The sequence below is a fragment of the Labeo rohita genome, chromosome 10, assembly GCF_022985175.1.
Source record: "Labeo rohita strain BAU-BD-2019 chromosome 10, IGBB_LRoh.1.0, whole genome shotgun sequence".
NCBI lineage: Eukaryota > Metazoa > Chordata > Actinopteri > Cypriniformes > Cyprinidae > Labeo > Labeo rohita.
In genome coordinates, this window is record NC_066878.1 from 27,615,375 (window position 1) to 27,643,351 (window position 27,977).

The following is a 27,977-nucleotide window of genomic DNA, read 5'->3' on the forward strand; positions in this document are numbered from 1 at the left end:
CATTTACTGGTTCTAAACCCCTCTTTTCTTTATTAAAAGTTGATCTAGACAAGTATATGGAAATTCTGAAATGATTCCCGATTCCGCTCTGAAGCATTGATCTGAATCAAATGATTGGCGATACGCACTCCGATCGAAATTCCGATCTAAATCAAATGATTTGCGATTCCGCTCCGAAGCATCGATCTGAATCAAATGATTCGCGATTCCGCTCCGAAGTTCCGATCTGAATCAAATGATTCGAGATATGCATGTGTGCCCCGAAGTTCCATTCTGATTCAAATGATTCGCGATTCCGCTCCGAAGTTCCGATCTGAATCGAATGATTCGAGATATGCATATATGCCCTGAAGTTCCATTCTGAATCAAATGATTCGCGATTCCGCTCCGAAGTTCCGATCTGAATCAAATGATTCGAGATATGCATATGTGCCCCCAAGTTCCATTTTGAATCAAATGATTCGCGATTCCGCTCCTAACTTCCGATATGAATCAAATGATTCGAGATATGCATATGTGCCCCGAAGTTCCATTCTGAATCAAATGATTCGCGATTCCGCTCCTAACTTCCGATATGAATCAAATGATTCGAGATATGCATGTGTGCCCCGAAGTTCCATTCTGAATCAAATGATTCGCGATTCCGCTCCGAAGTTCCGATCTGAATCGAATGATTCGAGATATGCATATATGCCCTGAAGTTCCATTCTGAATCAAATGATTCGCGATTCCGCTCCGAAGTTCCGATCTGAATCGAATGATTCGAGATATGCATATATGCCCTGAAGTTCCATTCTGAATCAAATGATTCGCGATTCCGCTCCGAAGTTCCGATCTGAATCAAATGATTCGAGATATGCATATGTGCCCCCAAGTTCCATTTTGAATCAAATGATTCGCGATTCCGCTCCTAACTTCCGATATGAATCAAATGATTCGAGATATGCATATGTGCCCCCAAGTTCCATTCTGAATCAAATGATTCGCGATTCTGCTCCGAAGCATCGATCTGAATCAAATGATTCGCGATTCCGCTCCGAAGTTCCGATCCGAATCAAATGATTCGAGATATGCATATATGCACTGAAGTTCCATTCTGAATCAAATGATTCGCGATTCCGCTCCGAAGTTCCGATCTGAATCAAATGATTCGAGATATGCATATGTGCCCCCAAGTTCCATTCTGAATCAAATGATTTGTGATTCCGCTCCGAAGTTCCGATCTAAATCAAATGATTCGAGATATGCATATATGCCCCGAAGTTCCATTCTGAATCAAATGATTCGCGATTCTGCTCCGAAGCATCGATCTGAATCAAATGATTCGCGATTCCGCTCCGAAGTTCCGATCTGAATCAAATGATTCGAGATATGCATATGTGCCCCCAAGTTCCATTCTGAATCAAATGATTCGCGATTCCGCTCCGAAGTTCCGATATGAATCAAATGATTCGAGATATGCATATGTGCCCCCAAGTTCCATTCTGGATCAAATGATTCGCGATTCTGCTCCGAAGCATCGATCTGAATCAAATGATTCGCGATTCCGCTCCGAAGTTCCGATCTGAATCAAATGATTCGAGATATGCATATATGCACCGAAGTTCCATTCTGAATCAAACGATTCGCGATTCCGCTGCGAAGTTCCGATCTGAATCAAATGATTCGAGATATGCATATGTGCCCCGAAGTTCCATTCTGAATCAAATGATTCGTGATTCCGCTCCGAAGTTCCGATCTAAATCAAATGATTCGAGATATGCATATATGCCCGAAGTTCCATTCTGAATCAAATGATTCGCGATTCTGCTCCGAAGCATCGATCTGAATCAAATGATTCGCGATTCCGCTCCGAAGTTCCGATCTGAATCAAATGATTCGAGATATGCATATGTGCCCCCAAGTTCCATTCTGAATCAAATGATTCGCGATTCCGCTCCGAAGTTCCGATCTGAATCAAATGATTCGAGATATGCATATGTGCCCCCAAGTTCCATTCTGGATCAAATGATTCGCGATTCTGCTCCGAAGCATCGATCTGAATCAAATGATTCGCGATTCCGCTCCGAAGTTCCGATCTGAATCAAATGATTCGAGATATGCATATGTGCCCCCAAGTTCCATTCTGAATCAAACGATTCGCGATTCCGCTGCGAAGTTCCGATCTGAATCAAATGATTCGAGATATGCATATGTGCCCCGAAGTTCCATTCTGAATCAAATGATTCGCGATTCCGCTAAGAAGTTCCGATCTGAACCAAATGATTCGCTATACGCGATCCGATTTAAGCGCTTCGAAACAGTAGCGAGTCATCATTTTGCGACTCAGTGGTTTACCTTCGGAGTTTCGAAAAGCTCCGTTTTACCCATCACTTTGAGCTTTGTAAAATCATTACAATACAGATTGTTTTGTGTCTGTGTAGACGTCAGGCTAGGAAAGAAGAAAATCTGAGGATGATTTTAATATATAAATTAAAGAAGGAGATAAAACGTTTACCTATTTATTTTAACTTTTTGATTTATTATTGCTAAATGTTAGATTTTGGTACATATTTAATATAATAATTAATAAAATAAAATTATATAAAGTAATATGAACATAATATACTTGGATGTAATGCAAAACTGACTTTCTGCCTACGGCACTCAATCAAGCTGGTGTTTTGGTACTTTTGTAGTAAAAGGTTTGGGCACCTCTGATGTAGAGACTTTAGTTTTGCGCACATAATAGGGACTTTTTCTGTATGTCCGCTTTTATGACTACGTGGGACTTTTGTTTTGCGCACGTCAGCTCTTAAGGGTGTACATGAATGACTTTTATTTTGAAATGCCGCTTTCTGCCAGCTAGCAAGTTTCTGAAAAAAAACCCTCGAATAGTTGTGAGCTGATTTGTGAATACCTTCAGTAAACCTGGACTATCCTGAATGCCAGTGATATTATAATCCATAATACAAATAATAATTATATTCATTTCAATATTAGCACTCCAGAGACACCGCTGTCAGTTTAGACGAATAAAAGTTGTTCTGATCTGTTTAGATTAGCTGTTAGCGGATTAGCTTCAGTCTTGGCTGTTTTACACACAGCAGGTAAGAATGACAATTCATTAAGTATGTATACAATGTTACATTCACATTATTGAACCTCCTTAAGAATGATTAAGTATAAGAACGATTATTCTGTCGATCGGGGTGTTTCAGAGCTAGCACGATTGCTAAGCAGCTGTTAGTCATCAGCCTGTTGAACTGTATTGAATCATTGTGACACATCTGAACATCCGCTTTTTAAAGCTTTCGATAATCTTTACATTTCGATTCAACGCTTCCGTGTTTTGGTACCCTTTTCAGAGGCTCTACATTGCTGATATCTATATAGAGAATGGTTATACATGGGTGTGGTGTGATAGTTAAAGGTATGGGCTGGAAACTAAAAGGTTCAAACCCCAGGAGCCATTGTGTCGTGTTAAACAAAACTCCAGAGGAATCTATTTGTATCTGTCTTAGGATCTAAGATGCTGTCTTGACTACATTCTTGTCTTGTGTTTGTTGACATGGTCATATTTGTATATATAAATAATAAATAAAACAATAAAATACTAAGGTTGATTAGATGTAAATCCCTCGGGATTAAAATAATCTGCTAAATATGAATAATCAATCAATAAAAACAGTTCTGAATTATTTATTAATATTGCATGATTATACAATACAATAAATAATGTCATTTTGTCATTGCATGTCCTACACAGAAACACCATGAAACTCTACAGTCTTAGTGTCTTGCATAAAGGCTCAACGAAAGCCAACCTGCTGAAAGCAGCGTATGATCTGTCCTCATTCAGTTTCTTCCAGAGATCCAGGTACAGTATCTACAGTGCTTTCTGCGTATCTCATTATATGCTTTTATTAAACTGATATCATTGCAGCTGACTGTGAACTGCTTTTGTTTTGCAGTGTACAGGAGTTTATGACATTCACCAGCGCCCTGATTGTTGAGCGTTCAGCGTTAGGAAGCCGTGCGTCTGTCAAAGAGCAAGGTCAGTGATGAAATCTTATTAAATGTTTAGCAGTGGCCTGATTGTAGCCTTTGGGCTTAATTATAGCTAGTTCAGGATGAAGGACTAGTTATTAGGTTTACCGTGTAATTAAAGCACCAAACTGATTGGCCGAGCTACTGAGAGCCACAAAAACAGTTTTAGAGTTATTCAGAAATGCATTCACTTAATAGTACTTATTATTGGAATAATGTGTTTAATTTAATAATGTGTTCAAATTGCTTTGAACTGAATGTAATGTTTTCAGATAAATTAAATTAAATTGCATTGAAATGAAAATGTATTATAGTTCAAATTTAGCTGAACTTTTCGACCCACTTGAGACTTGTGTTCATTTTTACATTAAATTTCATAATTACTTCTATTGTTTTTCAAATATGGTTAAAAGTGTACTGTGACAGTGTTATTGTAGTATCATTAAAAACTATAATTATTGTTAATTTTTTTTATTATTATTTTTTATTTTTAGAAATGTTTTAGTATTTTTTTAATGATTTTTTTTTTATTTGATTTTATTATGTTTTTTGTGACCCGGGACCACGAAACCAGTCATAAGGGTCAATTTTTCTAAATTGAGATGTATGCATCACCTGAAAGCTGAATAAATAAGCCTTCAGTTGATGTATGGTTTGTTAGGATCGGACAATATTTGGCTGAGATACAACTGTTTGAATATATGGAATTTGAAGGTGCAAAAAAATCTAAATGCTGAGAAAATCACCTTTAAAGTTTCCAAATGAAGTTCTTAGCAATGCATATTACTAATCAAAAATTAAGTTTTGATTTATTTACAGAGGGAAATTTACTAAATATCTCCATAGAACATGATCTTTACTTAATTTCCTAATTTTTTTTGGCATAAAAGAAAAATCAATAATTGTGACCCATACAATGAATTTTTGGCTATTGCTACAAATATATACTCCAGCGACTTAAGACTGGTTTTGTGGTCCAGGGTCACATTTATACAATTTTCTTAGTGCATTTCATTAAACTAAATAAAAATAAGAAATGTTGTCCTGGCATCTAGCCGAAATAATTAGTTGTTTATTATTTAATTGTATTTTAGTTAATGTTTATTTTAAGTAACAAAAAGGTTTTTATTGTTTTAGTTTAAGTTTTAGTTAACTTTAATATCCCTGACTGCCAAATGAACTGACAAGCATTTATGTTAATGTCATTTCTATTGAAACTTGTTTGTCATCTGTTTAAATATATTTGTAATTTTTTATGTAATTTTTTTTTACATATTTAATGAAGTTGCAACTTTAGCAGGTAAAATTATAACCAAGTGTGTGTGCTTTAGTATGTCAGTCAACATTTTAAAATAAGTGTACTTATTTAAAAGATTATTAAAACAGCTTAAACATGACTTAAATGTACTTTAAAATAATTAATTTGACATTACAAAGTACGCTTAAGAGCATAGTCATGAAAGCGTACTCTCTTAAAGTACACTTACGTGGCAATTGTTTTTGTTTTTATAAATTTAACTTTTAACTTTTAACCTAAGTTTTAAAGTGCACATTCAGTAAAATTACATGCACTTCTTTTTCACAAGGGATTGTAGTGACTGCACATAAAAGCAATGGATTAATTGCCTGTTTGTGTGTCTTTTCTCCTTTAGAGTACTTGTGTCATGTGTATGTGCGGAATGACAATCTTGGTGGTGTTGTGATCGCAGACAATGAATATCCCTCCAGAGTCTGTTTCACTTTACTGGATAAGGTGCGTCATGTTGTCTATCGTCTATCTATCTGTGAGATTGCACGGTTTTAAAACAATGGCTTTTAAAACGATTTCAATCTTAAAAATACTTAAAACCTTCAAACTTTTTAAAATCCTTAAAACTTCACATTTTTACAACTAATTTGATCTTAATATTTAAATCCTTCAAATGTCAAGCTTTTAAACTAGTTCAATTTAAAAACTACGTATCCCACGTATCCTTAACTTCAAGCTTTTTAAACTTTTTATAAAAGCTTTTTATATTTATTTGTTTTTTAAATGAATTTCGGTAATTTAAATATATTTTTTGACTGTGTAAATGTAAATGGAAAAAAATGTAAGTGTTAAAATAAATAATAAATAGAATGAAATATTTTGAAAATAATAATTTTCCAGGATTTCTTTACTGGTTAGATATGACTTAGATGTGGTTGTCTGCAGGTGCTGGATGAGTTCTCAAGACAGGTGAACAGTATAGACTGGCCTTCTGGTTCTCCGGCAACCATTCAGTACACAGCATTGGACAGCTATCTGGCCAAATACCAGGTGAGTTATGCTCACTAATAGTGAAACTGCAAGAAAAGCCATGAAGTGGAATGCCAGCATTGTTATTCAACAGTTTTAAGGGCATTTGCATAGTAAACATAACAGTTTTTATTACCCATAACAGTTTCAGTATTTCCTGTTTTACAGAATCCACGTGAGGCTGATGCTATGACCAAAGTGCAAGCAGAACTGGACGAAACCAAAATTATTTTGGTGAGCAAATGATATGAAAATTGTGTATTAAAATTTGTTAATACACACTTTTTTGAATATTACAATCATCTATTTCACCAACATTGACATTCAGTATGTAGAATGTATAAATGTGCTGTTATTGTGCAAATGGAAGAGTTTGTTTGTCTGTAATGCATTGGCGTTTGTGTTTAATTTAATTTAATATGTGTTTCTCCAGCACAACACAATGGAGTCACTCCTGGAGAGAGGAGAGAAGCTGGATGATTTAGTTCAGAAATCTGAGCATCTGGGAAACCAATCAAAAGCCTTTTATAAAACGGTAAGTACTTTACATGCATACACAGCAACAGAACATGCATAAATTTATTATTATGTCAGTACTGTTATACGTAAGCTTCATCAGTGGTGGTTTCTAAAACAATAACTCTCATTATTGCTCATACTTGTAGTTAGTGATATGAGGAAATTTCTAAAACCAAGTATTAAACCTAGAAACCATCTTAAGGCGAGACACCTCAGATAAGTAGAATACAAAATTTAAGTAGTAGATATCACCATACTTACACAATTGTTGTATTACAGATTTTCTGAAATGTTGTTTAAAGATTATCTAATTAAAATGCACTATTTGTATACGTTTCCAGAAAATAAATCTGAACATTAAATAAAGCCAGGTTCAAAATTCTTGTTTGATTTTGTTGATATATTAGAGTTAAATGTTTTTACTGAGGGGATTTTGGATTTCTCTTTTCATCACTCCATAAATCAGAAAATACTGTCAACAGCCAGTGTTTTTAGGAATAAAATGTTAATCATGTAAATGTTAATACATCAGTGTGAATGATATATGAACAGATCCCTCTATAAAAACATTCAGAATATAGATAAGAATTAAAACGTAAAATATGGTTTATGTAAGAAGTGAAGAAAAAACTAATTTTGCAAAAACATCCTTTAAAGATATGTATAGTAATTGAAATCTGCAGATGCAAATAGATAGTCAGATTCAAAATTCTTTTTATTTTGTTGACATATTAGAGTTAAATGTTTTTACAGTGGGGATTTTGGATTTCTCCTTTCATCACTCCATAAATCGGAAAATACTGCCAACAGCCAGTAAAAAACTATTTTCAACATGTTTTAGGAATAAAATGTTATAGAAATCAGTGTGAATGATATATGAACAAATCCCTCTTTAAATTATTTAGAATATAGATAAGAATAAAACTGTAAAAATTTGGTTTATGTAAGTACTACTGAAATGAAGAAAAAACTAATTTTGCAAAAACACCCTTTAAAGATATGTATTGTAATTGAAATCTACAGATGCAAATAGATTAAGTCAGATTCAAAATTCTTGTTTTATTTTGTTGTCATATTAGTTTTGTTTATAGAAGGGATTTTGGATTTCTCTTTTCATCACTATATGAATTTGACAATGTGAAAGGCCGGAAAAAAGATATTTTCACCATGTTTTCATGAATAAAATGTCATATAAATCAGTGTGAATCATATATGAAAAAATCCCTCTATAAAAACATTCAGAATATTGATAAGAATTAAACCATTCAATTTGGTTTATTTAAGTTCTACTGAAGTGTAGAAAAAACTAATTTTGCAAAAACATCCTTTAAAGATATATATTGTAATTTAAATCAACAGATGCAAATAGATAAAGTTATGTTCAAAATTCTTGTTTTATTTTGTTGACATATTAGAGTTAAATGTTTTTACAGTGGGGATTTTGGATTTCTCCTTTCATCACTCCATAAATCGGAAAATACTGCCAACAGCCAGTAAAAAACTATTTTCAACATGTTTTAGGAATAAAATGTTATAGAAATCAGTGTGAATGATATATGAACAAATCCCTCTTTAAATTATTTAGAATATAGATAAGAATAAAACTGTAAAAATTTGGTTTATGTAAGTACTACTGAAATGAAGAAAAAACTAATTTTGCAAAAACACCCTTTAAAGATATGTATTGTAATTGAAATCTACAGATGCAAATACATAAAGTCAGATTCAAAATTCTTGTTTTATTTTATTGCCATATTAGAGTTTTTTTTATAAAAGTTATTTTGGATTTCTCTTTTCATCACTATATGAATTTGACAATGTGAAAGGCCGGAAAAAAGATATTTTCACCATGTTTTCATGAATAAAATGTCATATAAATCAGTGTGAATCATATATGAAAAAATCCCTCTATAAAAACATTCAGAATATTGATAAGAATTAAACCATTCAATTTGGTTTATTTAAGTTCTACTGAAGTGTAGAAAAAACTAATTTTGCAAAAACATCCTTTAAAGATATATATTGTAATTTAAATCAACAGATGCAAATAGATAAAGTTATGTTCAAAATTCTTGTTTTATTTTGTTGACATATTAGAGTTAAATGTTTTTACAGTGGGGATTTTGGATTTCTCCTTTCATCACTCCATAAATCGGAAAATACTGCCAACAGCCAGTAAAAAACTATTTTCAACATGTTTTAGGAATAAAATGTTATAGAAATCAGTGTGAATGATATATGAACAAATCCCTCTTTAAATTATTTAGAATATAGATAAGAATAAAACTGTAAAAATTTGGTTTATGTAAGTACTACTGAAATGAAGAAAAACTAATTTTGCAAAAACACCCTTTAAAGATATGTATTGTAATTGAAATCTACAGATGCAAATACATAAAGTCAGATTCAAAATTCTTGTTTTATTTTTTTGCCATATTAGAGTTTTTTTTATAAAAGTTATTTTGGATTTCTCTTTTCATCACTATATGAATTTGACAATGTGAAAGGCCGGAAAAAAGATATTTTCACCATGTTTTCATGAATAAAATGTCATATAAATCAGTGTGAATCATATATGAAAAAATCCCTCTATAAAAACATTCAGAATATTGATAAGAATTAAACCATTCAATTTGGTTTATTTAAGTTCTACTGAAGTGTAGAAAAAACTAATTTTGCAAAAACATCCTTTAAAGATATATATTGTAATTTAAATCAACAGATGCAAATAGATAAAGTTATGTTCAAAATTCTTGTTTTATTTTGTTGACATATTAGAGTTAAATGTTTTTACAGTGGGGATTTTGGATTTCTCCTTTCATCACTCCATAAATCGGAAAATACTGCCAACAGCCAGTAAAAAACTATTTTCAACATGTTTTAGGAAATAAATCAGAAAATACTGTCAGCATCCAGAAAAAAATACATTTTCACCATGTTTTTATGAATAAAATGTTATATAAATCAGTGTGAATGATATATGCACAAATCCTTCTATAAAAACTTTCAGAATATTGCTAAGAATACAGCTGTAAAATTTGGTTTATGTAGGTACTACCGAAGTGAAGAAAAAACTCTTTTTGTGAAAACATCCTTTAAAGATATGAAGAGTTCAGATGCAGAAGCCTCTCAATCCATCTGACATATTTCTTTAAAATTAGTATTTCTTTCTGGCTACTTTGTATAGGTTTCTATGTAAGTACTGGTACTTCTGATTGGGCTGAGGCTGGAATTTAGTGACTCTGAAGTAAAAGTATTTGTTGAATGTATACTATGTGTCAGGAGCATTCACTCACTATCATCATCTCATTTTTGACTGAGATGGCTTTCAGCTGGTTTTGCATCTGAACTCTTCATATATGTATTGTAATTGAAATCTACAGATGCAAATATGTAAAGTCATGTTTAAAATTCTTGTTTTATTTTGTTGCTGTATTAGAGTTATTTTTATAGAAGAGATTTTGAATTTCTCTCTTTATTGCCATCTAAATGAGAAACCAGAAAAATACATTTTAACCATGTTTTTAGGAATAAAGTGCTGTATAAAATGATGATGTATGAACAGTCCCTTCTATAAAATCATTCAGATATGAATAAAAATGTAAAATGTGGTGTATGTATGTACTGCTGAATTGGAGATAAAAACTTATTTTTTTACAAACGCCCTTTAAAAACATGTATTGCAGTCTAAATCTACAGACGTCAATAAATAAAGTGAAATAATAAAATCGTTGTGAATGATATATGAACAAACTCCTCTATAAAAACATTCAGAATATAAATATGAATAAAACTGTAAAATTTGGTTTTTATAAGTACTACTAAAGTGGAGAAAAAACTCATCAAAAAACAGCCTCGTTTATTATACGTGCCATAATTTAAATGTACAGACACAAGATAAAGCTCAATAAAACAAATACTAAATGTGTATTTTGAACATTTTCTTTCGACAAGTCTGAAATAGCATGTCTTGAAAAGTCAAATAGCCCAAAATCTCAAAATTGACCAGTGCTTACTGAAAAAGCAAACGCTCACATTTTCTCTAGGAGATCTGATGTAATGTTGATGTTTTTTATGTTCTAGGCACGCAAGCAGAACTCATGCTGCGAGATCATGTGATCGCGATGAAGTTTCTGAATGGACTGGACTCTTCGGCCACCTCTCCTCTCTGGTTTTCTATTTTCCCCCTCTTTTTCTCTGTCCTGGTGTGGGCTGCTTTTATCACGCAGCAGTCATAGCGAATACACGAGAGGGCCGATTCGACGGTATACAATAACGGGCTCAGAGGGGGCTGATTTCCCACGATGCACCACACTTACTCTGCCATCGGTTTTTATGTTGTGCGAGAACTTCATTTTCTTCTTGGCAGTTCCTCAGGGTCTGGCACAAGCTCAAAACAGATCCGTATAAAAGCATAGAGGGGCTCGAGTCAAACGTCCCCGCTGTGCCTTACTTTAGACACAGGTGTGTTGATATCAGACTGTTGAATTAGCCTTATCAACGGAGGATATGCAAATGAAAATGCTGCAATCTCTGTATTTAGTCTCATTATTCGGCTTTGGCAGTTTTGAAGCGCCTTGTAGAGTGAACATGTAGCGTGAATTCTTTTTAAATGTGAAAACAGTAAATGATGTGTTAAATATTGATGTGTTCGGATTCTCAATATTGTGTATACGTGACTGACCAAATTAAATGTTGCAGAGTCTGTTTGTGTACAATTCTAATGCTGTTTTTCTCTTGGAAATGTAAATAAATTACTGAATCATATTGGCTTTGGTTCCCTGCGTCACACATTTTTATTGCAGTTCGGTTTTGAATACTAAAGAAACATTCCTGCAATATGTTCATTTGGTGGTTGGTGGTTGATAATGAACGTGTTGTGATATTTAAGAGTAACAACAAAGCCTTAAAGTGTGGTTTAGTGTGAAATCAGCCCCCTTGATCCTCGTGTGACGGTAAACGCGGTTGTGAGTGTAAATCTGTGCCGTGTTAGTGATTGTGTTTGGTCACATGACTCTCGCTGGATCTCTCAAATGCTGTATCCAATCTAATGACGCTTTGCTGCTAACAGCCTGAAGGCTGGACTCTCGAGTCCTGGTTTCAAGTTCATGTGCTTTTTCTCTTTCTGTAAAGCTTAAATATACATGCACAAAAGGTTGGGTAAAACCAGCAGTATCTGGGTGAACCTGTCAAGAACATGTCCAGGTCTTATTTCACATCAAAATTTAGAATCCCATATTTGAGACCATTTTTTTTTACAATTAAGAACAAGCTGCATTCTTTCAACAATAATTGAATAGTAGGATTTTTTTCAAATTTTAAATTATTTATATATGCATTTCTTTTTTGACAGTTAAGAACAATTTCCTTGCAATTTGTGATATTATCACGAGAATTAAATGTTCTTATTTGTAAAAAAGTTAATGTGTTCTTTAAACAATAATTAAATAGCAGGATTTTTAAACATTTGTAAAATGTTTTTGTAAATCTCATAATTAGGACCATTTATAATTTTAGCATTTTGACGATTAAGAACAATTTTGCCCAAATTTCCCCAAATTTGTGATTTTTCTCACTGAATTATCATGAGAATTAAATGTTCTTATCTGTAAAAATAAATAAATAATAAAAAGTACAAATAAGCTGCATTTTTTTCAACAATAATTGAATAGTAGGATTTTTTCAACATTTAATTCACACACACACACACACATATATATATATATGTATATATATATAATATTATTTTGAATTTGAAAAATCTCTTTTCGGTCATTTTGTGGTCATGTTTTTCGATAATTAAGATCGATTTCCCTGAAATTTGTGATCTTGACAATGAATTGTCTTTAGAATTAAATGTTCTTATTTGTAAAAGTTTAAAGGTTCTTTAAACAATATATTTAAATAGCTTAAATTTTAAAACATTTTTTAAATTCTTTTATTTTTTTTTTTTAAATCTCACAGTTAGGACCATTTTGCATTTTGATGATTAAGAACAATTTTGCCCAAATTTGTGATATTAATAACATTTTCTCACTGAATTATCATGAGAATTAAATGTTATTTGTAAAAATAAATTTAAAAAAAATTAATCAAATTTTAAATAATATATATGTGTGTGTGTATATATATATATATATATATATATATATATATATTTTTTTTTTAATATCATAATTAGGACCAACTATATTTCATTTTTGTTACTGAATTATTAATGAGAATTAAATGTTCTTTTTTTTTTGCCACTTTGACAATTGACAATTTTACTTCAATTTCCTACAATCGTCATAATGCAAAAAACCCCAAAAAACATGAACATACTGGATAAGTATGTAAATTGTAAAGTACTCAATACACTATGATATTTATTATACTGCCTTCGACCGTAATGTATTACATAGTTACGAATAACAGGAATTTAAGAAAACAATTTCTGGAAAATGTCTTACTATGAGAATTTGGGGGTAAAATGTGCTTAATTGTCATAAAAATCAAGTCAAAATTTTGTCTTAAAATATGCTTTAGAATTTTCTTTGCTTTTTTAAGGTGAAATATGACCCAGACATGTATTTATTCTGGGATTCACACCTGTCTGTCCCAACCGCCACTAGAGGAGCATTTTGTATGATTAAACTGGAGAATCAGCACATCTTAAACTCATCACTATGACATGTTCAAACACTAATGTTGTTCTTTTTATACGTCGGTAGAGGTGGATTGAGAGTGTCGTGTGTGTAGATGTTTCTGTTCCAATTGAGGTTTTACAGCACAGGAAACATGACAGTGTTATATTCGTATCTAAAAGAGTGTGTTCGATCTGTGTGCTTCTATCTGCCCTCAGCAATGTACAAGTTACACTTCACATGTACGATTAACTAACTAACCAGCTGCTGATGTAGTGTGAGACTGTTTGAGGTGCCTTTTTCTGGTAATTGCCAAATCATTGCCGGCTCGTTTTAGAAGAACACAAGCGGTTAGTGATGTTTCAGACTAGTTGTTCCCTGTAACATACTCATCTATTGTACTAAAATTGAATATGTTGACTAATAAATATTTGGCAGTAACAAATCATGTCTTTCATTGGTTTTTAACCAATAACCTGCACCGTAACTTGTCATGTGATCAAGTGGGTAGTTGATATCGATGTCGAATTACAACTGTAGAATCTGTAAATCATTTTATACAGGTATAAAAGCAGTTTGTTAAAATGTTTATATTAGTTGATGAACTGTTCAACTGTTAATATGAATAAGAATAAATCTCATGAAACACATCCAAGCCATATTTCATCCCAAAATCAAAAGAGAAAAATAAGACATATTTTTAAGTCCGCATAATGTGTGCATTATTTTCATCACATTTTCTGCCTGAAGTTTCATGAGTTAAATGTTCTTTTATAAAAAAAAAAGTTTAAAGTTAAAAAAATAATAATATTTTCTTAGACCAATAATTTTGCATTTTGATAATTAATGTACTAAAAAAATTACATTTTAAAGTACATATATATATATATATGTTACACAGATTTAAATGAAAAGTAAAAATACAACAGTATATTTTATTAAGCTTATTTTTAAAGTTATTTTTTCTCCCTGAATTATTGTAAAAAAATAAATAATAATAAAATAAAAAAAAAATAATAATAATATTAATACAATTTGTATGCGTTCTTTTGACGATAAGTAAATTATTGGAATTATATATAATTTTATATTATTATAATAATTTTAAAAAATTGAATGTTATTATTTGTGCATTTTTGTGGTCTAAATCAGCTGTAAACATGTTGTTGCACCGAACCTTTATGAACAAAATCAGACCACAAGACACTTTATGAAGTACAGTGTTAGTATTAATGAAACATACAATATTACATGTTCAGTATTCATCAAAATCATTTCATACATGCATTGGGACAAGAATCCTCATGCATGTCTGATTCTGACTGACTTTATAATCTCGACTGTATCGTTCAGGATGACAGTCACAGTTCAAAGTGTCCAGATGATGCGTTACATCAAGATTTCCTCAACATCCCGATGTCTGTCAGGCTCTTTTGCTGTTAGGATTTTCCAGCCTTCTTTTCACGCTTCTTCTTTGTGTAGCGGAAACTCTTCAGTGGATTTTTGCCTCTGAAATTCTTCTGCAAACGCAACACAAATAAAAACAGCATTGATTTATTATGTGCCATTAGAGGATCTGTTTTTACGTACAATTCAAGTCGTTTCAACTAACAAGGTTATTACCATTAACTAAAACTAATATATATATAAATTTGAAATAAATTCCATATCTGGTTTTTACATTATGTCATGTAGCCACCAAGACAACAATTTTCTCATCTTTGTTAAGTTTAAATTGAAGTACTAAAATAATCAGTAAAAAACATTTAAAAAAGACTCAAAAACACAAAATTACAAAACCTTCCAAATGAAATTAAAAACAGAGAATATTTTTAAAAAGTCTAGTTAGAAATAGGGATGTCCCAATCCGATATTGATATCGGAAATAGGTCCGATATCAGCCCAAAAAAACTCTATCGGATTATATCGGACTGCGTTAAAAATCTCCGATATAAGCAGTCCGTTCCGCTCTAAACTCCGTTACAGCTATTCTATCCAGCAGCGTCCAGAGCCAGCGTGCAAAGCCCACGTGATCACAACACTGCTTGCTATTGAAGTAGCAAAGAAAAAGAGCGATGTCGGCCGTGTGGCAGTATTTTTCATTAAAGTCCGAAAAAGACAGTGTGGCTCAGTGCAACACTTGTCATGCACAAGTTTCCCGTGGTGGAACAGAACCGGGAAAGTTTAATACGTCCAACCTCATCGCGCATTTGAAGCAGCATCACAAAACTCTGCATGAGGACTTTCGCAAGACCACTGAGTTAAAGAAACAATCCTCTGGCAACTTCAAGCAACCAACGCTGCCTGAAACCCTCGCAAAGCGTGACAAATTCCCAAGAGATAGCAAAAAGGCATTAACCTTAACAGAAAAGATATGCCAGTTTATTGTGCTCGATGACCAGCCACTGTCAGTGGTGAGTAATATCGGGTTTAAACACTTAATTGAACACCTCGAGCCTCGCTACGTTGTCGACAAAACCATACCCCAGATGCATAAAGAAGTTAAAGAGTGTATTGCTATGCATCTGGATAAAGCAAGTGCTGTTAGCTTCACCACTGACATCTGGAGCTCTGACCACTGTCCGCTACCTTTATTGAGTCTGACTGCGCACTGGATAGACGCTGACTTTACTTTGCAGAGAGCAGTTTTACATGCACGCGAGTTCAGAGGTTCACACACAGCTATATTTATATTTATTTTATATAGTTATATTTATTTTGTTTGCACTATTTTTTGTGGATAGTAAATGCAACGATCTCATTCTTTCGGGCAGTGTGTGTGAAATTTAAACTTTGGACACTCAACCTTTAGCAGTTGGTCAATTAACAATATTTTTTTTTTCTTATGTTCCTGCTCTCAGCTGTTCCTACCATTTGCTGACGGTAAAAAATAAATAACTGAAGTGACCTTTAATCTGTATTTTGCACTTTAAAAAATATATTTTTGTTTATTTAATTAAGATATTTTACAGGGTCTTAATATTTATTCTTTAATTCTTTTTTATATATTCTTATGTAAAAGGTTCACATTTATGCAACCAATAGTTAATAAATTGGTAGTTTTTTTCCATACTTACTGTTGCTGACTTTTGTTCTCAGTTTGATCTAGCCGTTCATACATTCCACACCACGAAATAGGTAAAAGTATTCATGATTTGTGCTGATTATTGTATCAGATTTGTATCGGTATCGGTTAGTACTGAAGGCTGCAATATCGGTATCGTATCGGAAGTTAAAACTTTGTATCGGGACATCCCTAGTTAGAAATAATAAAAATAAGTGTATATCAATATACTAAAACTGCACAGCTGCTCAACTTTGTCTTATATCAATATGTAGATAAAATACTTAGGAAAAATTGAACTTATTTTGGTATTTTAAATTGAAGTAAATTAACAATTTGTTTTCTCATCTTAAACCTAGTTAACATAAATTTCAACTAAAACCATTACAAATATTTTTGTTAATTGAAATTTAAGATGAAATAAAAAATGTCACATAAAAATATCTTAAATGAAATTTCAAGATGAAATAAGTTTAAGTAAAAAAAAAAAAATTATTAAAAATGAAATAAATCGAAACTAAAGCTAAATCGAAAAATTAAAATAATATTTATGAAACAAATATTTTAAAATACATAAATAATATATATATATATATATATATATAAAATAAATAAATATGCATATTTATTTATTTATTATTTATATTATATATATATATTCACACATATATACATAGTAATACATATATACAAGTAATTTTAAATTATGTAAATTATATTATAATTTACATAATATATATACATAATATATATATATATATATATATTTAATATTTTTTATTTATTATTAAATTCTGACACTTATGGGTGGGTGAACTATACCTTTTATTAATGTATTTTATTAATTTTATTAGCCTATTACTACTATGGAAATATGAAACGATACTCTAAATAATAAACTAAAAGTGTCAGTAGGTGGTGGTAAATGTATTTAATGATTAAGTCATTGAGTCATTCATTCATTCGATTCGTTCAAATGACCGATTGGTGAGTGACATCAACGTACCACAAGAGCTATAGAGAGCAGACGGCTCCTTATGCTTCTGAATTGCTCTTGCGATAGTTTAACGTCATACACCGATCGATCTGTTAACACAATTAAGCCCAAATAAACTGTTCAAGTAAATGAAGAATCCGTATTCTCACCTTAAAGCTGCTCAGCATCACACCGCCTGTTTTATTCTTCTTTTTCTTTCGTCTTTTCAGAGGATTGACGAGACTTTTTAGCGTCGTTGGGACTGAAACGGATTTGAAAATGTGTTTTCATGATCTATTTGTCTGTGTGTCGCATATACAAATCAATATAAAGGGAGCGAGTCCTTACTCAGATAATCAGGCACGTTTTTCAGGTGAGGTTTGATGACGGCGGGATGAAGGTCTTTGTCGTGTCGTAGCAGCTGCAGGTCTCTGGGATTGTCTTCAAAGTACATCTGTCACACATAAAATCAATTACACCGATCATTCAACATTAGATGAACTGGTTAAAATGACTCATGTTTATATAACAAACCTTGAGTTTCTCTGAATTGAGCAGCTCTTGTTTGATCTCCTTCAGTCTGGCCTCCTTCACCGCCTGCTTAGTCACCGATCTCATGGCATCCTGGGTGAATTAAAGCACAGAAGAGATCGTTTAGGTGCGGCAAACTAAAAAACAGAGCTTCGGTGGTGTGTGAGAACACAAACATACCCGACATCTGTATCTGAATCCCTCGATTTCCTCCATTTTGAACCCGTACGGCTTCAAAACACTGTCATGTGTGTTGTCTGAAAACAGACGAGGAATAAAAAAATAAACAAGGAATAAAAAACATTATTTTTTTTGTTAATAAAGAGACAATAAACAGATAAATATAAATATACATCATCAAAGGGCCCATATTCTACACAATACTAGCATTTTCTTCAAATAATCATCACATTTTTTAATGTTTATAATATTAGGTTTTTAACAACACAAGAAGGCATAATAAAGTTTTGTGTGACTATTTTTAAATAAATATACTCTTAAACATGTGATTTTACCTCCAGTAAGAGCGTTTTCAACCTCCGTGAGCATGGAAATTTCTGTATGTGATATGAAGGACAGCGCGGTGCCGGAATTATCCGCACGAGCCGTTCTAAAGCAAATCAGGAAATATTGTTAATGTTAACTATAACTATAAAATAAAATAATTAGAAATCGTTTTTCATTAACTGAAATAAAACTGAAATTGATCTAAATATAAAAATAAATATATAAATATAACAGAAAATATAAATATTAAATTAAAAACTTTATTTGAAAAGAAATTTTGAAATAAAATGTTTAAGTTGAAGCACTAAAATTACAAAAAATGAAAAATATAAATTAAAGCTAATATAAATAAATAAAACCTAAAAATAGCTCTATGAACCAATATTACATTATTATATCAACATGTAGATAAACAGTATAAAAAAAAAAAAAAAAAGAAATGAACAATTTAAAGTACTAAAACTAAAAAAAAAACTAAGAGCTAAATAGAAATCTATATAAAAAACAAAGACAAAAAACACACAAATTTGTTAAAAGTTAAACTTAACCCTCATAAGGCATTCACAATTGACCCAGAAAAGATAAATAAAAATGTCTAAAAACCGCACTTTTTTCATCCGAAACCGAATATGTATGCAAATAATTTTTTTTTATTTTGTTTTATATTTTTAATTTAATGCACCAAAACTTTACATTAAAAATCTGATATAAATAAATCAGAGATAAATAAAAATGTCTAAAAACTGCATTTTTTTCATCCAAAACTGAATATGTATGCAAATAAAATTTATTTATATTTATATATATATATATATATATTTTTTTTTTTTTTAGTTAATGCACCAAAACTTTACATTAAAAATCAGATATAAATAGAAATGTCTAAAAACTGCACTTTTTTCATCCGAAACCGAATATGTATGCAAATAATTTTTTTTTATTTTGTTTTATATTTTTTAGTTAATGCACCAAAACTTTACATTAAAAATCAGATATAAATAAATCAGAGATAAATAGAAATGTATAAAAACTGCACTTTTTTCATCCAAAACTGAATATGTATGCAAATAAAATGTATTTATTTTGTATTTATTTATTTCTGACTTTTATTTATGTTGTTTTGATAGAAATAATTATGTAGGTTTCATAAATTTGGACTGATTTTGAGCAATTATGAGTTGTAAGTCAATTGAATTTAATGTAATACTGGTAATTCTCAAATTATATTTTCTTATAAATTTTATACAATCATATATTCATATAAGATTTCTCAACAATTTTGAAAAAAATATATACATATTTTGCATCATCGTTTTTACGGTGTGGTTCATACGCAATTTTAAATTTTAAAGAATTTCTCTTTTTTTATATCAAAAAGTGGGTAAATGCAGTAAAAAAAAAAACGTTACCATTCAAATCTTTAAAATTATTTCACATTTACTCATTAATGAAAAGCTGCTGATCACAAACAATATGGTTTTGAAAAATAAAGTTATAAAATTATAGAGATCCTGAATGCATTATGAAGGTTAAAGCTAAAATGAAAACTGAAAATATGAAAATAAAAGCCACATCGAAATATAAAGAAATACTATAACACTACATAAATATGCAAACATAGTAACATAAATATATAAGACATGTATAAATATAAAATAATTCTCCGCACACCTGCCGACGCGGTGGATGTAGGACTCGACTGAAGTGGGAAAATCAAAGTTGATCACATTAGACACGTTGTGGAAGTCGATTCCTCTGGAAACGCCATACTCCTTGTCTTTTCCTCTGGGGGGACAAACAAAAAAAGTATAAATATTTAAAACTAACATAATTTAAACTCAAACATTTTATGATCAGAAACAAAATAACATTTAATGTACAAAAGTTCTATGCTTTCCAAATACTGGGAACTCTTACTTTTTCCCAGCGTTCTTTTTCTTCTTTCCCTTCTCCTGTGCTTTCTGAGACTGTCCAGTGGGATTCTCCAGTCCCTGTTCGTCTGTAGCGATTATGTAGTTGTAGAAGCCTTGATTAAACTGAGTGATAATGTGACACCTGAAAAACAAAATAAACATAATTTAAGGACATTAAATGCAACAAGACAGCACACGCTACACATTTAACATCTGGAATGTGAGTTAAATAATATTCAGCGCATAATGATTATACATATTACTGGTTAATATTATTATTTTAGTCCAATCTCATGGCCTTCGTTACATTAGAAGGAGAAAAAATAAAAAAGTTGTTTCAGAGGTGAATATAGTTCTAACTTTTTGTGAAATATTAATAAAACAAACACTAACCTTTTCTATAAAATAATGTGCATGGATAAACTGTTTGTGATAAGAGCAATACAGTATTATTTAGTACTTTTTATATACTACAATAGTTTTTAATTAACATTTTGAACTTCAATTTTAGCTTATATTTTCTTTTTTGCAATTTTGACAAATAATGTTTTCCTTTTTGATGATAATTTTGGTTAAAGTTTTAGTAATGTATGCTGTATGTGTTTGGCATTTTTTTTAAATATAGCATATAGTCTCTATTTGGTTTTGTTTTTTTTTTTACTTAATTTTATTTATTTGTTTTTAAAAATATTTCTATTTAAGTTTTACTTTTTGTTTCAGTTTCTTTCCATTTAGTAATTTTAGTGCTTCAACTTAAATTTTCGTTTAGTTTGTTTTTCATCTAATATTTATATTTTATTTCATTTTTATTTAACAAAAATGTTTTAATAATAACCCTGGAAGTGACTTGACACCACTGGTATTGAAGTATTAACATTTTTATTTATATTTTGAACTACATTTTAACTTTTTATAATTTATCATATTTATTTGTAATATTTCCATTTAGTTTTTACTTTTAAATTTACTTTTTAAAAAAAAAAAAAAATGTAATTTTAGTGCTTCACTTTAAACTTATTTCTAATTTTCATTTAGTTGAAACTTTTTATCTAATATTTATATTTTATTTTAATTTTATTTAACAGGTGTTTTTAGTAATAATCCTGAAAGTGACTTGACACTATTTTTAAGTATCACAGTTTTTGTTCATATTTTGATTTAGATTTTATTTTTATGTTTTCCTTTTTGATTATAATGATTATGCTGTATGTTTTTGACATTTTTTTAAATATAGCATATAGTCTCTGTTTGGTTTTGTTTTTTTTACTTAATTTTATTTATTTGTTTTTAAAAATATTTCTATGTAAGTTTTACTTTTTGTTTCAGTTTCTTTCCATTTAGTAATTTTAGTGCTTCAACTAGTTTGTTTTTCATCTGATATTTATATATTACTTGACACCAGTGGTACTGAAGTATCAAAGTTTTTATTTACATTTTTAAACTAGATTTTAACTTTTTGTAATTTAATTTTTTTTTTTAATTTTAATATTTTCAGTTTTTTTTTTTACTTTTTTTTTTTAATTTTGGAATTTTAGTGCTTCAATTAAACTTATTTCTAATTATCATTTAGTTGAAGCTTTTTATCTAATATTTACATTTTATTTTTGTTTTATTTAACAAAAATGTTTTTAGTAACAACCTTGAATTGACTTGACACTACTTTTAAGTATCACAGTTTTTTATTTTTATGTCTTCCTTTTTGATTATAATTTTGGTTAAAATTTTAGTCATTTTGTTGTATGTTTTTGGCATTTTTTAAAATATAGCAAATAGTGTGTATTTGTTGCATTTTATTTTTCTTTAGTTTGTTTTTCATCTAATATTTAAATTTTATTTTATTTTATTTAACAAAATTGTTTTTAGTAATAACCCTGAAAGTGACTTGACACTACTTTTAAGAATCACAGTTTTTGTTGATATTTTGATTTACATTTATTTTTATGTTTTCCATTTTAATTTTGGTTAAAGTTTTAGTAATTTTTAGTATGGTTTTGGCATTTTTTAAAATATAGCATATAGTCTCTATTTGTTAAGTTTTATTTGTTTGTTTGTTTGCTTTTTAAAATTTATTTAGTTTTCTTTATTAAACTAAATGAATAATTTAATGAATGTGTTAAATGTTGCTTAAATAAAACTTTTTTTCATATTTTATTTTAATGAATGCACCAAAACTTTACATTAAAAATCAACAAAAACATTTTTTTATGGTTTTAGTTTTAGTTAACGATAATAACCCAGCAGATGGTGCATAAATGACACCCTGCAGCTTTAAGAAAGTAAACAGCATCAGTTTTGATTTCTAGTCCCCCTCACCTGGAGTGAACGGGCAATTCAGAGTTCAGGACACAAGCAGGGATGCTGAACTGCTCCAGAAACAGCTTGAGCCGGTAACAGCGGTCCACGTCGCTGACGAATATGAGCGACTTCCCTCGAATCAGGCCGAGCTTCAGGAGGGTGTAGACGAGCAGGAACTTGTCCTCCTCCTCACATCGGACGCTGTACTGCTGGAGCTGAGAGCTGTCGGGCAGCTGAGATCCCTGGAGCTTCAACGTCACCTGCGACAAATTAAATAAAACCGTCAGATCCAGCCAATCACACGAGCTGCTGACGCTGATGCTGCTGCACTCACTGGATTGTGGAGGACGAGCTCCTTCAGTGCCTGGACGTCGTCATTCAGTGTGGCCGACATGAGGAACGCCTGGTAGATCTTGGGTAAGTGACTGCAGAGGTGAACACAGACAAATACTAAAGGCAGGGTTCCTGTGAAGGTTAATTTAGGACGTTTTAACTACTTATATCACATGCCGTACCACAGCAGGCTTTTAAGGTCCGCTTCAAACCCAAACGAGAAGAGAAGATCAGCCTCGTCAATCACCAGCATCTCTAATGAAGACTGAAGCTGCAGGTTCTGGGCGTTAATGTGGGCCTGAACACGAGACGGGGTGCTGACCACAATGTCCGGCTTCTCCATTAAAATCGGCCTGAGAAAGACAAAGAATTGTAAAAAAAATATTTAATTGCAGATAGAATGAGCTTAAATTAACTTGAATGAGACTTAATGAGATTAAAGCAATTCCTGAATGAACTATTATTGTGATGTAAAACTATAACTATTGAAAATGTTTAAATATTGGAATAAAAAGCTGAAATAAAATATAAACATTATAAAACTAACAAAATAAATAAAAATAATAAAACTGACAATTCATTCACATAATGAAACCTAATTCAAAATATTAATGAAAACTATTATAGTATATAAATAATACAAAAATTAAGCATTTTGAATCTCCCAAAATAGTAATATTTCTAAATAATATTTGACCTAAATAGTATTTTTTTAAACATAAAATTACTAATGCTGTAATTAAAGTAAAAATATAAACATTAAACCTAATTCAAAATATTATTAAAATCTATTATAGTATATAAATAATAAAAACTAAAAAACTAAAATTAATCATTTTGAATGTCCCAAAATAGTACTATTATACCTAAGTAATAACTTAGTAATATTTAATCTAATAAAAAAACTAATAAAAATGACAAAAGCACATAAAATGTCTAACACTTAAATTTAAATATAAATTTATATAGTTATAGTATATAAAGAATACTAAAATTAAATATTTTGAGTCTCCCATAATAATATTTAACCCAAGTAATAACTTTTATAGTAATAATTGTTAAAAAAAAAAAACGAATAAAAATGACAAAAGCACATAAAAATAAAACTTGAACTAAAAAATTAAAAATCTAAAAATGAAATCTAATTTAGAAAATACTAATGAAAACTATAATAATACTAAAATGAAAATATAAAAATTGGACCTAATTCAAAATATTAAAAAAATCTATTGTGATATATAAATAATACTAAAATTAAACATTTTGAATCTCCCAAAATAGTAATATTTTACCTAAGTAATAACTATTATAGTAATATAAAAAAAATATTAAAAATGACAAAAGCACATAACAAAATTACTAAAATTTGAACTAAAATTAAAAAATAAAATTCAAACTTAATTCAAAATACTAATACAAACTACAATAGTACTAAAATGAAAATATAAAAATTAAACCCAATTCAATATATTAATAAAAACCATTATGGTATATAAATAATACTAATATTAAACATTTTAAATGTCCCAAAATAGTAATATTTTACCTAAGTAATACATTTTACAGTACATTTAAAAAAATAATAATAATAATATTAATAATAATAATAACAACTAATAAAAATGGCAAAAGCACATGACAAAATTACTAAAAGTTGAACTAAAATTACAACTGAAAATATAAAAATTAAACCTAATTCAAAAGACTAATAAATTACATACATAAATTGAATTAAATCTCCCATTCTCAAATCATTTCAAGCAAACACATACATTTGAAGATATATCTTATTCTAGGTCATTATATACTGTAGATAATTTTCATTCAGCCTTTTTATAAAAAAAAATATATACATGTTGCTGTAGTACTGACTTCTGTGCCGATATATCCGCCTTCCCAGAGATGTCGGCCGCTCGTACGTCTCTGCTGCAGTACGCAGTGAGCTGTCGGATCATGGTTTGGACCTGCTGACCCAGTTCTTTGGTCGGGACCAGGACTAGAGCTCTGACGGCCTGCTCACGTACAGTCTGGACACATCAGCAGCAACAATAAACTTTGTGTTACATATTTGAACCGATTCCTTTATAACTGAGACCAAAGTGAGCGAAAATAAATATGTCAAAGCCACACGTCACCTGTTTGGACGTGAGGATTCTTTGGATGAGTGGGATGGCATAGGCTGCTGTTTTTCCTGATCCGGTTCGAGCTCGGGCCAGCAGATCTTTCCCCTCGAGGGCCAGCGGGATGGCTTTTTCCTGGATGAGGGTGGGCTCAGACCAGCCTAAATCAGCCAGAGCCTGAAATAAAAACAAAGAGAGCTTCACATCCCAATCACAAGTGGACAGCAGTAATAATAAGTACATCAAACATGTTTCGTGATGTGTGATATCAACGTTCAGTGACAGAAATCATGTGAAACACATCTGAAAATCAGTTGTTATTTATATTTATTTACACACACATACATATACATATATATACACACACACAAACACACACATATATATATATATATATATATATATATATATATATATATATATATATATATATATATATACACACACACACACACATATATATATATATATATATATATACACTTGTTTTTGCTACATTGTGGGGACCAAATGTCCCCACAAGGATAGTAAAACCTGAAATTTTTGACATTGTGGGGACTGGCTTGAGGTCCCAATGGGTACAAAAGCTAATAAATCATACAGAATGAGTTTTTTTGAGAAAGTAAAAATGCAGAAAGTTTTCTGTAAGGGTTAGGTTTAGGGGTAGGGTTAGGGTAAGGGGATAGAAAATACAGTGTGGACAGTATAAAAACCACTGCACCTATGGAGAGTCCCCACAAGGATAATAAACCAGACGTGTGTGTGTGTGTGTGTGTGTGTAGAGAGAGAGAGAAGGAAATTAAAAAATATATCTATTATCCAATTTTATATTTAGTTATTTTAAAACAATTATGTTCATTGCATGAAATAAATAATAATAATAATAATAATAACTATCATATATATATATATATATATATAAATATGGAATTTTACAATCATACACATGTAATGTTGAAATATCCATAGTAATTTATTTATTTACTTATTTTATATATGTATTTTTATATATAATTAATTATATAATTATATATTAATTTACAAATATGTAATACATATATATTCCAAATTTGTGTGTATTGGATATTTTAACATTATTTGTACTATTGTAAAATTATATTTTACACACACACACACATACAGTTATTTATATATTTATATTTATATTTATATATATATATATATATATATATATATATATATATATATATATATATATATATATATATACACACATAACATTTTACAATAGTACACATAATTTGTGTTTGTAAAAATTAAAAATGTTAAAATTAAAAATTTATTTGTAATTATGTAAATGACTGTCATGTGCGATGTGCACATAGATAGATAGATATTTTTTAAATTTACAAATATTTAAATAATAAAATTGTGTAAAATTTTTATTAACATGAATATATATTTTAAACAAATACTAGTGTACACACACACTCATACACATACACTACCGTTCAAAAGTTTGGGGTCAGTACATTTTTATTGTTTCTATCTTTTTTTTTTTAAGAAATTAATACTTTTATTCACCAAGGATGTATTAACTTAATAATTAAAAGTTTATTAAAAGTTAATAATAAATAATTTACATTGTTATAAAATATTTATATTTTGAATAAACACTGTACTTTTTAAACTTGTTATTCATGAAAGAATCCTGAAAAAAAAAATTACAGGTTCCAAAAAATGTTTGGCAGCACAACTGTTGATATTATCCAACACTGATCATTCTAATAATAAATCCGCATATTACAATGATTTCTGAAGGATCATGTGACACTTAAGACTGGAGTAACAGCTGATAAAAATTCAGCTTTTCATCACAGGAATAAATTCTATTTTAAAGTATGTTAAAATAAAAAACATTATTTTATATTGTAAAAACATTTTGCAATATTACTGTTTTTTTTTTTTTTTTGTATATTTTTAATCAAATAAATGCAGCCTTGATGAGCATAAGAGACTTCTTTAAAGACTATTACAAGTCTTACTGACCCCAAACTTTTGAACGGTAGTGTACATATATATCCTTTTAAATAAACATCAGTTGTTTCTTTCTTTTATAATAGCAAATAATCACAGTTTTACTGTATTAACTGTATTTGGCCAGGAAGTACAGTAACTACACAAAATACAGTTATACAAAAAAATTTACTTATGGGAAACCTGTTGACACGGAAAGAAACACTGACACAGATACTAATAAAAATACACAGAATACAAATAATACAATATTTAAGTAATCAATAAGAAATATATCACGTATACTATTTCAGAAATGACAGTGCTGGTGTTAGCATGTAAACATCATGTTGATTCAACCACTAACTACATTCAGTCTGCACAAAACAAACTGTTAATATCCTGGTATGTGGTATTTCGAGGTAGACAGACGTTATATTATTAACACGACTGTAAATTTTACCTTTAATAGCCGATCATCCAAGCCCATCTCATGAAAGTGTAGTTTATCCTCGTCCATCTTCACACGTGTGTTTGAGCACAGACGAGACTCGAGTGAGACGTAAAACCCCGCTGCGCCACAGCGCCCCCAACGGTACTGGAGGAAAACTGCAGGTCAAATCAAAAGACGTCGCTTTCATACAAATACAACCGCGTATGAAGAATAACACAGGTTAGAAAATAACCTAAGATTATTAACGACACATTAAATGCGTTTGTACGGTCTTTCATGTTGTGTTTACCATCAAACGCAGTTTAAGGCGTTTCACCTGCAGTTACTCTGACCGGCCGCTTGATGCCGCTACTGC

General features: G+C 30.3%; 2 protein-coding genes across 2 annotated transcripts; one reads left to right on the plus strand and one right to left on the minus strand.

The window, feature by feature from the left end:
- The first annotated feature begins 2,813 nt into the window (after positions 1 to 2,813).
- Positions 2,814 to 13,897, plus strand: ykt6 (YKT6 v-SNARE homolog (S. cerevisiae)). Its single transcript, XM_051120195.1, has 8 exons — positions 2,814 to 3,089; positions 3,749 to 3,859; positions 3,954 to 4,036; positions 5,682 to 5,782; positions 6,224 to 6,328; positions 6,476 to 6,541; positions 6,741 to 6,842; positions 10,910 to 13,897. The coding sequence occupies exons 2-8, from the start codon at positions 3,756 to 3,758 to the stop codon at positions 10,943 to 10,945; spliced, it is 597 nt and encodes a 198-aa protein (XP_050976152.1). The 5' UTR covers positions 2,814 to 3,089; positions 3,749 to 3,755; the 3' UTR covers positions 10,946 to 13,897.
- Positions 13,898 to 14,546: 649 nt separating this feature from the next.
- ddx56 (DEAD (Asp-Glu-Ala-Asp) box helicase 56) lies at positions 14,547 to 27,725 on the minus strand. Its single transcript, XM_051120190.1, has 14 exons — positions 27,632 to 27,725; positions 25,207 to 25,368; positions 24,944 to 25,098; positions 23,254 to 23,424; positions 23,073 to 23,163; positions 22,757 to 22,998; positions 20,448 to 20,585; positions 20,202 to 20,315; positions 18,539 to 18,633; positions 18,204 to 18,280; positions 18,027 to 18,116; positions 17,841 to 17,946; positions 17,663 to 17,754; positions 14,547 to 14,972 (listed from the first exon to the last, which is right to left on the minus strand). The coding sequence occupies exons 1-14, from the start codon at positions 27,686 to 27,688 to the stop codon at positions 14,892 to 14,894; spliced, it is 1,671 nt and encodes a 556-aa protein (XP_050976147.1). The 5' UTR covers positions 27,689 to 27,725; the 3' UTR covers positions 14,547 to 14,891.
- Positions 27,726 to 27,977: the final 252 nt, after the last annotated feature.

Excerpts from the sequence above, each read along its gene's own strand:
- ddx56 (XM_051120190.1), bottom strand. The coding sequence starts at position 27,688 with ATGGACGAGGATAAACTACACTTTCATGAGATGGGCTTGGATGATCGG. Across the intron at positions 20,586-22,756 it reads GAATTGCCCGTTCACTCCAG|GTGTCACATTATCACTCAGT; the intron begins GTGAGGGGGACT and ends TTTGTTTTTCAG. Across the intron at positions 17,755-17,840 it reads AAACGTGCCTGATTATCTGA|TCCCAACGACGCTAAAAAGT; the intron begins GTAAGGACTCGC and ends AATCCGTTTCAG.
- ykt6 (XM_051120195.1), top strand. The coding sequence starts at position 3,756 with ATGAAACTCTACAGTCTTAGTGTCTTGCATAAAGGCTCAACGAAAGCC. Across the intron at positions 4,037-5,681 it reads TGCGTCTGTCAAAGAGCAAG|AGTACTTGTGTCATGTGTAT; the intron begins GTCAGTGATGAA and ends TTTCTCCTTTAG. Across the intron at positions 6,329-6,475 it reads GCTATCTGGCCAAATACCAG|AATCCACGTGAGGCTGATGC; the intron begins GTGAGTTATGCT and ends CCTGTTTTACAG.